At 42.6% G+C, this 10,310-nt stretch overlaps 1 protein-coding gene across 3 annotated transcripts; it reads left to right on the top strand.

The window, feature by feature from the left end:
- The first annotated feature begins 272 nt into the window (after positions 1-272).
- On the top strand, positions 273-6,564 carry LOC127330887 (uncharacterized). Of its 3 annotated transcripts, none has more exons than XM_051356956.1 (7): positions 273-486; positions 1,120-1,201; positions 1,916-3,718; positions 4,265-4,318; positions 5,101-5,193; positions 5,762-5,911; positions 6,097-6,564. In XM_051356956.1, exons 3-7 carry the CDS (start codon positions 2,024-2,026, stop codon positions 6,226-6,228), a joined length of 2,124 nt encoding a protein of 707 aa, XP_051212916.1. In that variant the 5' UTR covers positions 273-486; positions 1,120-1,201; positions 1,916-2,023; the 3' UTR covers positions 6,229-6,564. The 3 variants fall into 3 exon arrangements, with proteins under 3 accessions (XP_051212916.1, XP_051212915.1, XP_051212917.1); XM_051356955.1 differs by having other exon boundaries at positions 1,116-1,201; XM_051356957.1 differs by lacking the exon at positions 1,120-1,201.
- The last annotated feature ends 3,746 nt before the right edge of the window (positions 6,565-10,310 follow it).

Raw genomic sequence — 10,310 nt, 5'->3', positions numbered from 1 at the left:
TAATCTGCATCAGCCATTTTACGACCTGAATATGCGAGTTCGGTGAACTAGACTCGCTTTTTTGGGTTCAAACTTTTTACCTCTTAGTATCTACCGAAGATCCAAAACACTGCCCAACATTAATATCCAGGGATCGCTGGAGGATTTGTTTCTGCAAACAAAACACTCATCCATCTAGTCCACGACCGTCGATGTCGCTCACCCGACGGCTAGAATCATTCCACGCAGACAGCCCTTTCCCCCACACACGCACGCACATACCCACCCACCCCGAAAATCGCCGCAGCCCACCCTCTCCGCCTATTTTTCCTCCTCGAGCGAGCCACGCGACGCAGCGGACCGGAGGAACCAGGCAGGCAGGCAGGCGGCCACCCCCTCCCCTCTCCCACCCGCCGCCGATCGTCGATCGATCGGGGCGCTGGGCCTCCGGTGGAAGGAAGGGAGCCGATCGGGAGGCGCGCCGGCCGGACCGACGGTTCTTTCTCCGTACGTTTCTTGGTTCCTGGCTTCTCTCTTGGTTTTGGTTTTAAGAGGATGGTGTGGAAGTGGGTGGATGTGTGCTTCTTGGAGGAAGGGGGTGTGCCCTGCTGGGGCTGGATTGGGGGGCGGATGGGTTCGATTGGGGCGAGGCGTGCCGAGTGTCAAGATCTGCGCGGGGCGGATCTGGAGGCGGCCATTTCTTGTCGGTTCGTGGGTGGATTGGCCGGAATTTCGCCGATTCGGCTTCTTGTTGGGGTTGGAGCAGGTTTGTGGGAAGATTCCATGGTGACAAAATCGAGTCTTTGGCTTGGGTAGGCAGGATAGGGTTCTCCCGGTTTAGATTTTTTCATGGGGTTGTTTGTACAAGACCATCGATGTGCCTAGGCTGCAGTATTGTTTGGAATTTTTTGTACCCTGCCCCGAGCTCTAGAAATGGGCTGCATGGCATGGGCATGGATGGAACTGGCGCCGAATCTCGGTACAAGTTTTATCTGTTTGCAGGCTCACGGAAATTATTAACTGCTCCAAATTGTTAGAATTTAAGATTCGAATTGTATGTCTGTTATTTGAGTTTGAGAATCCACTGCAGACAGAAACTAATTAACCTGCGATATTTATTTCTTGTATGTATGAAGGCAGGGAGGAGGTTTCGTAGCCTTACCCAGCTGTCTGCAAGGGTTGCCACCGTTTGTCAATTCAATTGTTGCCCTTAGTACTTGAGGTATGTAGGCTGCCTACATCCCACATTGCTCCTTTTGGTTGGAATGGTGATGTGTTTGGAGGGGTGATGATTTATAGTGTATCCTAGTCCAAGAGTATAATAGCGATACTTGATTCATAGAAACATGGTGATATATAACCTGATGTACTTATGTGCAGACTTTTCATATTTTCTATGCCAAGACCAAATGGAACCTTGTCCCGAGGTCTAGAAATGGATTGCATGCCATGAACATGAACAAAGCACACAATTTTTGGAGATGTCTCACCCTGTTAAAGGCTCACAAACAGTCAGGGTCGTTTCAAATTTATTAGAATTTTCGATCTAAATTGTTAGTTATGTGATCACAAACCGAAGCAGCCTTTTTCATATTTTCTATACCAAAACTGAATGCTTACTGCAATTTTCACCAGTAAAAAATATTAGTTGTATCCTTTTATTTTGTACTTCATCCATATTGAACATACAATTAACAACGAGTTTAGTCCTAATTTATTCAGTATTTTGTTTTGTATGACTTGTCCCTAGCACTCTACCTTGATGATGTCGGTTCCATGCGCATTGCATATTTCTTCATGCTTCTCAACAAAGTAGGCATAGCGTCTGAATATAGTTTTTGTTAGTGCTGTTTCTTTTATTTTTATTACTTGCTTTATGTTGTGTAAAATAACAGTACTGATTGCTTACTATTTTCCCTTTTGTTATACTTGCCAGGAATATCTACTTCAAGTTGTAAAGTGTTGCTTTTTAGCGGGTGATTGTTCATTCTACTGAAACCATTTGAGTATATTCTCACCAAGTTACCAAGGAACACAGGCTTTGATGCAACATAACAGGATCACCATGTTGGCTTCCTCGGAAACATGCCACCTTGGTTCTAGTTCCACCAACCAGGTCATCGATCAGCAGAGTTTACTTGCCAGCAACCCCACCGTCGATGAAAATGACTTACTCCCTGACACCCTAGAGAGTGAGAACTACCCGCATTATGCGCTCAACAGTCACGAGGTAGGAATGCCGAGTGGTCAGCAAAATACAAGCTTGAGTTTATGGGATTCAGCTGGATCTAGCTCTATGGGCTTCCTAGGTGACCATGATAGCCTTTTACAGGCGAAAAGGGAAAATTTTGTGCCTTCTTTGTCCATAGGTGGCCCTTTGATTATCGAAGGGAGAAGACATGAAAGCAGTAGTTCGCTGCCTTCACACTTGAACATAGACCTGAACCTTAATGAGGCTGATCAATTTGAGTCCGGGAATGTTGACATGGGTCAGAGTAATGGACAATCTGGAATGCATGTTTTTCCTCTGAACAGAGGTCTTTCCACCGCTGAGCATGTTCTTCGTCATCGTGAATTTTCTCCCAGTCTTATAAGAAATTCTTCGCATACTGGGAACCTTTTTGATGATACAGCTGGCCAAGAAGCCGGTGGAAGTTCTTCCCGTAGTGTGAACCATTTTCGTTCATCTATCAAGAGAAAAAATATTGCTGGAAGTATTGCAGAGTCTTCTGCCAATGGGAGTTCACGTAATCGTCGACAAAATAATAATATGCTGCTATCTTTGCCATCCAGTCCTGAAAGTAATGATAATTTAAGTATGCCGACCTCTACACACTACGGTTTTTCATTCCCTCCCGTAGAACAGTTGAACCAAGATAATGATACCTCTGAAGATGCCATTTTCCCTGGTCCTTATACACTATCTGGTCATTTGCATGAAAATGAAAGATTCCTGAGAAATACACGGATGAGAATGAGTGCAAATGAGTATGATGAATCACTTCCTAACCTCCTGCCCGAGGGAAGTATCAGGTGTTCAGCTCGTCAGCCTGCGCAGCAACTGTCTTCTATTACTCCAGTGCAACCTAGAGCAATGAGTTCTTCAGCAAGTTCTCATAACAGTGCTCATGTACCTGCTGTTGCTCAGTTCTCGCAAAGTTTGTGCCAACCTCCATCAAATGGTAATTTTGGTTCAAGAATAGGGAGTTCTTCCAGTTCTGCTGATACAATAAATTTGAGATCTGCTTCACAAGATCATGGTAGCAGCCTGACAAGAAGCAATCTCCATGAGCCTTTCTTGCTAGGTCCGTCGATGTTTTCTACAGACTCAACAAACTTGCTAGCTGCACCCGGAAGCAGAAGCAATCAGCAAAATTCCAGCTCCAGTTCCACACTTCGAGCTGCTGCAAATGTAGGACTCCAACAAGTTCCTGGGTTGAATGTACCTCAGCCAAGTTCAGCGGCAAGAGGTTCAACTGAAATACCCAGGAGATCCTCGCTTGCTGCTAGTGTTTCTCATTCCAGAAGTTCAAGCATTGCATTGCAGCATCGTGGGCATTCGTCTTCATTGCATGAGAATCGGAGCCAACAACAAGGAACGAGTTCTCGTGCAAGTCTGCAACACTACTCTAGGGCAGTTCCTTCCTCTATTGATAGGCAAAACACAGGTCACTTAGACCTTCAGTCTTTCATGCAGACCATAGCTGCTTCAAGGGAAGGAAGCAGGTCAATCTCAGAGGTATGCTTCCCTGGAGTTACCCCATTTAGTTCTTCTGTTTTTACTAGACGCTGATATGGTTCATAAATAGTTACATATATATCTTAAAAGATCATTGCTGCAAGTTTCCTTTGTCTTTATCTGGTTCGTTACTTTGATTATAAAATTTCTCGATGGGGTCCTTAATTTTATCTGTTGAATAATAACTCACACTCAAGTCCTTCTTTCTGTGAAATTTGTTTCCATGTGAGCCATGCTATTTTCTTGCCTTGTATTTAGATTAATGCTGCTTAACATTTCTGTTATTTGTTTATAAATCTAAATTAGTGCTATCGCTCTATGATGTATGCCAACTATTTCCTACCGTAGATGTGTTTTGGTATTTTAAGTGGTAGATTTTCTTAACCTCTATGGTAAGGTAGTTTCAAATCAGATGTACCCTGGGTACCTCTGAGCTGATGCTGAGATGACTTACTCTTTTGTTCCGAATTCAGCATTTTCTAGCAATGTAAAATTTTGTTACTTATTTTTTTGCCCATATGTTTTTTATTTTTATTTTTTGTACAGCTTCGCAGTGTGTTCGAACAACTTCGACAGGGAAGAAGTGCTGCTAGACTGGAGGTGAGAATGACTTCTTGTATATACCGTGTTACCTTAGAAATAATTATGTACTCCCTCCGGCCCTAAATACTTGTCGCAGGTTCAATGAATCTAGACATATTTTAGCCTACATTTTGCCTCAACCTGCTACAAGTATTTAGGGCTGGAGGGAGTACTTATTATTATCTGGATCGGGTTCGAATTATGGAACTTAACATCCAATGTTAGTGATGTTACGTTTTGTATTTAATTATACCTTCCACAACAACAATATTAGTTTGGTTGGACATACTAATCTTTAGATAAAAATGAATGCTACACCATAACATGTGAACTAAACTAAGCAACTACTTTTAACAACCAATTTGGGAACTCCTAAGTTCTAACTAGGTGGTAAAATTCTCCTGATACAAGTACTAGCTCCCATCCAGATAGTTCGTGTTCCTACTTACCCGGTGTCGCTTAACAAAATTTACATCGAGTTTTAAGCACTAAATATCCAGGCACAGCTGTTATGGTACAAGTTACTATAAGTGCAGTCTGAAAGCTCTTAATGAATCTTAACTCTTGTAGTTCAAAGTAATGAAGTGACCTTTTCTCTCTGAACTGAATATTTGGAGAAAGAAAATATAGCTTTATTTGTAATTTTGTGTCATGTACTCTGAACCACAACAAGTCTATCCTTTTTTGCACCGTAACCATCCTATTTTACGCTATACATTTATATCATTCCACCATGATAAGTTAAAATGGTGAAAGACTGATCAATAGGCATCCAATTCTGATATTTTATTTTTGGGCAGGATTTTCTTGCTGATCGTTCACTTATCAGGAGAGCCAGTTTGATTGATAGGCATCGTGAGATGCGGCTTGATGTGGATAATATGTCATACGAGGTACTAAGCTTGTAGCAGCACTTTCCCTTATTTCCAGATCATAACTCTGTTATCCCTCCACCAGAGATCCTATCTCGGACTGGCCCGGTTACTGACTTATGTTAAATATATGCCCATGCCTTGTTTTTTCAGTTAAGCATAGTGCTTTCCTTCTCTTAAAAATCTTTTAAAAAAATTGAGTAGACAATATAGCTTGTGATGAAACTGCCTGGAGTTGGGCTTGGAACTAGTGATAAGGACAAAATAGCAATATGGAAATCTTTAGATATTTCTTTGTTATTTTCTAATTTGAATCAGCGAACAGTGATTCCAGGTGGGAACCAGTCATTCTGTGAAGGATCCAACAAATTCAGTTTCCCTATTTCAAATTTAATAACTAGTGCTGTACCGGTCAAGGCCCTGGGTTTTTCTAGTTCTCTGTCATTGCCACCTCTATGTGCTTCGAGCTGGTACTGAGTAATACATTGTAGCTAGTCCCATGGCGTGAAAGTTTGGTTTAAGTGGTAGCATTTGTATGCCATTTGGTTGAATTTGTTTTTGATTATTGCAATTTGCTGTGTTTTTCCAGGAATTATTGGCACTTGGTGAGCGTATAGGGCATGTGAGTACTGGGCTTAGCGAGGAGAAAGTAATGGGTGGCTTGAAGCAGTGGAAATATCTCCACATCCCTTTGGAGGTTGAACCTCCAACAGGTGTTGAACCATGCTGTATCTGCCAGGTAATTCAGAAGATCGTGTTTTCTTTGTTTGCTGTCAGCCTTATGTTACTTTGGGTTGCCAACTTCTCTAATTGCTCTGAGTAATGATTAATCTTATCATGCATGTGGCTGTTTGACTCATTTTGAACTTTAGGTCTATATGGTGAAAGTATTGTCCCAAGTTAACTTACCTAGTGCATATACAGGAGGACTATGCTGATGGCGAGGACATGGGCAGGGTGGACTGCGGGCATTACTTCCACACAGCATGCATTAAGCAATGGCTCGTCATAAAGAACACTTGCCCGATTTGTAAAAAAGCAGCACTGGGTACCTAAGCAAACCACACCCCTCCTGCGGAAGCCTGTTAAATCCGCAGGCATGCTCCTCATATTCCTCCCTTGTTAGACAGGCCAAGCTGTTGGTTGGTTATAAGTAGCAAGCATGCTACGCCTTTTCTCCTTGACGCGCAACGTGAAGGGCTCAGGCAGGTGGAACTTATACTACAGGTGGTGGTATCACTACATTGTGCCGCCTTACTAGATGGAATGGAAAGCCATACAAAAGCTGTAGTAGACCTGAACGGAGTTGGTTTTGCTCTTGTTCGGACCTGGAGTTGTTCCTCTAAATTTATTCAATGATATTCTATTTTGACCGGGGAGTATCCCCTCATATTTGCATGTTTTCTTAATCTCGCATTTTTCTCTGGTGGTTGGCTGTTCTTCGGATCAAGCTAATTGGCTCCCAATCCAGCAATCCATGCTTCTCAGAACTGAACTGTAAGCAACATTGGGAAAGAGTGGAAAGGAAGAAGTGACATTCATACATTGTCAGCATTTCTCTGCAATCTATCTGGAAAGTGCATGTTGCCTGTTTTACATCTGTCGTCTCTCCAACCAGTGTGGAAGGTATCCTCGTGCTACTTGAGAAATAATATATTTTAAATACATTTAAATTTGTGTGAGAAAATCCCTGAATTTTGTACGCGAGCAAGTACACCCAAGTGCATGCGTGCATGCTTGCTCATGTACAAAATTCAGGAATGAGAAATGAGAAAATTCATATCTTCTTGAATCATATAGGATTGAAACACTACAATATTACTAGTAACAATAATTGCTGGGCATCTTCCACAAGATCCAAAGTCAAAGCACCGTTGATCTTTCCTCGTGAATAGTTTCCTGACTATTCGCACGCGAAAAGTGGCTCATTGTGGTTCTAGAAAATTTCTAAGTCATGCAGCATCCTCGCGTTCGCGCGTGGTCTGGCTGTAATCACTTCGTTGCATGGTTCCCTTGCGGAGTGCGGATTTCCCTAATGTAGTTAGCCCCGGTGTGACACCTCGAAACCGGTATCACGAGGATTCCATCAATCCCGTCGAAATCCGCACTATACCGATTCTGAGACGCCCTCCGACACGATGTGTGCAACGAATCACACACGTGATGCCAGAAGAATTAACACGAGCGGTAACATTAAAACATGATTACAATAGAGGCCACAAGAAACATATATTACAACAACGACTCCAAGGAGTCAAGATATAAATATACAATATAAAGATCTGAATCATACAGGAAATCCAATATGTCCAAGTACAGACAATATACAAATTGGACTAAGAGTACTGAAGATAAACGATGGTGTCCATAACCCTGCCCAGGCCAAACCGGAAGGGTAACCTTGCTAACATCGTCTTCATCACACCGATCTTCAAACCTGCCCGGTTATGTCCCAAAGCAGCAATAAGTACGGGTTTGTACTTAACAAGACTTCAAGACATATAAGCATTCGTCAACCACTCGTCCTTTGTACTTGAGGAACGCAGGGGATTTAGAGGACGCAAGAGGAACATCATAGGCGATATGGTCGGGTTAAGCGGCAGCGCACAAGCACTAAAAACCTATAGAGACACTCTACAACATTCGTCTATCAGAGAAGGTGAGAGAGTGCATAAACTAACAGTTCTATACCCTGCAAAATTAACCCAACCTATATGTTCCCCCCTTCGCCAAGGAGGTACTTACAAAGGCACTCACACGGTGGACAAGTTTTATTAGGTAACCGTTGTAGTAATGATATATTACTAACGCAAGTTATTAGCAAATTATTATCAACAAGATATCGGTGTAAGTTATTCTATGATCAAGCCATACAATTTCAAGTCGTCCATAACCGCGGACACGGCTTATCGATAAGATGTACACCCTGTAGGGGTTGCCCAAATGTAACCATACGCATGCTCGAACCCGCGGTGCAAATGCGGAGTCTCACAACAAGACCATTCCCAATGCAAGAGAAATTTTAATGGGAGCCACCCAACTAAGCTACCTGTGACGAAGTTCGGCCGTACTCCGATACAGACCTAGAGGTTTGCGAGGAGGGCTATGCTGGCATGAACAACCCGCGTTCGCTAAACCTGCCGCGAGATGATGTACATTATAGAATATAAATACCCGAAGGCAACAGGAAGTAAATCGTGCATATCGTGCATATGACCAAATAAAACCAAGGTTGTGGCTCCCAATAAACAGACTCGAGGAAATGTAGTGGGTGATGGGGGTCCCACTCCCCCACGTACGGGTAGAGCGCTCAATCTCGGAACAGATAACAAGAACTCGGGTCCTAGGGGACATTAGCGAGTTAAAGATCTGATGCTTTCGCAAAGGGGCTCAAAGATGCCTCTGTTACAATTTTAGTTGTTAACATTAAAGTAGAGCATGATTATCTCCAATAGATATATCCATAAACCATGTGTCATGATTCCCCATAAGATAACCTGATAAGATAACGATAACGGTAATGAGATATAAACAGCTCTAGCATGCACTATGACTCGCAAGGCAGACCCGATAACCAAACAACAGTTGTAGGAGGGTGTTGGAGGCAATATGGGCTGCTTGAGGTAACAAGTGGATATGACACATGACAAGAACGCAACTCAAGGCTAGCATAAGAGAGAAGGTAAAATAAAAATAGGTGAGCGACTCCTGCAGAGACAAGAGTTTAAGAAATGCTTGCCTGTTACAGATTGCCGAGGAACATCCGGAGGACTTGTCGTATATCACAACACTACTTCGCGATCCTATCCGGGAAGAAGAAAATGCTGGAACACACAACGCATGCAAGTCTTACTACTTCGGATAAAGAAGATTCAACATGATCAAGATGATATGCATGACATGGCAGCAATGGTGCAGTGCAATTTATCCATATTAATCGGAGTCGGAACCCCGGACAAACAGATTAGAGTTGGAGTTGCATTTTCTACCATCAAATTTTAAGTGGTTGTCAGCATGGCATAACATGCCATAGGTGTGCTACTTCAATTTTAAGCGGAGCGGGGAAACCCTAGTCGGTGTCCGAAATACTCCGCATATATGTAAGGTGGAAATGCACAAACTATCACGTCGCGACATGGTGCAAGATGAAAACAATCATATGGATGGCATATTCATGTTAAGTGCATTTTTCTGATCAATTTTCATATATAACACTTTTTATTTCGAGTTACCAATTAAAAGATATGATTTTTAGAAGATTTTGCAAAAGGATTAGAAGCAGATGGAGACACGGTCTGGACCTGCGATGCTCTGGGCTGGATCTAGTCTGCATCAGCGACGGGAAAAGCTGGGCCGCGTGGGCGATGTACTGCTGCGGGAAGAATCTGGGCCGCCTGGAAAGATAGGGTCCAGGGAGAGAGGGGGAAGGGTTTTTCTCTTTAAAACCTTTGCTCCTTTATTTTGGAAAAAAAACTGTTTTGCATTTGAAACCAAACCGGAAACCAAAGTTGATTTTGAAATTGAAACATTTGAAATACTTTTATGTCCTTGCTGAAAGTTCTCTTAGGGTTTGTTTAAAGAATAGAGAAGAGGTGGTTCTTATAAAACCCATATGAGAGTGAAAAAAATAATTTAGGTTTATAAAATAATTTTATTTAACAAAATCATGGATGACATGATGCATGATGCATGATGCATGATGATGCATAAAATAAAAGGAACAAACAAAATCTAATAGAGGTATTACCCGGGGCCGTTACAATCGACACCACTAACAAGGAACCTCGCGTCTTCTTGTACCATGTTGAAAATCACCACTAACAAGGAACCTCGCATCTAATAGGGGTCAACCTGAGCTCTGATACCAACTTTGTGACGCCTCGAAACCGGTACCATGAGGATTCCATCGATCCCGTCGAAATCCGCACTATCCGATTCTGAGACGCCCTCCGACACGACGTGCGCGGCGAATCACACACGTGATGCCAGAGGAATTAACACAAGCGGTAACATTAACACAGGATTACAATAGAGCCCACAAGAAACATATATTACAACAATGACTCCAACGAGTCAAGATACAAATATACAATATAAAGATCCGAATCATACAGAAAATCGAATATGTCCGAGTACAG

Source organism: Lolium perenne, chromosome 2 (genome assembly GCF_019359855.2).
Source record: "Lolium perenne isolate Kyuss_39 chromosome 2, Kyuss_2.0, whole genome shotgun sequence".
Taxonomy (NCBI): domain Eukaryota; kingdom Viridiplantae; phylum Streptophyta; class Magnoliopsida; order Poales; family Poaceae; genus Lolium; species Lolium perenne.
Note: the sequence above shows the minus strand (reverse complement) of the source record. Positions and strands in the feature narration are given on the sequence as shown.

What these genes read in the sequence shown, in the direction of transcription:
- LOC127330887 (XM_051356957.1), top strand. Translation starts at nt 2,024, where the DNA reads ATGCAACATAACAGGATCACCATGTTGGCTTCCTCGGAAACATGCCAC. An exon ending in GAAGCAGGTCAATCTCAGAG is followed by an intron (nt 3,719 to 4,264) that starts GTATGCTTCCCT and finishes TTTTTTGTACAG; the next exon opens with CTTCGCAGTGTGTTCGAACA. An exon ending in GAAGTGCTGCTAGACTGGAG is followed by an intron (nt 4,319 to 5,100) that starts GTGAGAATGACT and finishes ATTTTTGGGCAG; the next exon opens with GATTTTCTTGCTGATCGTTC.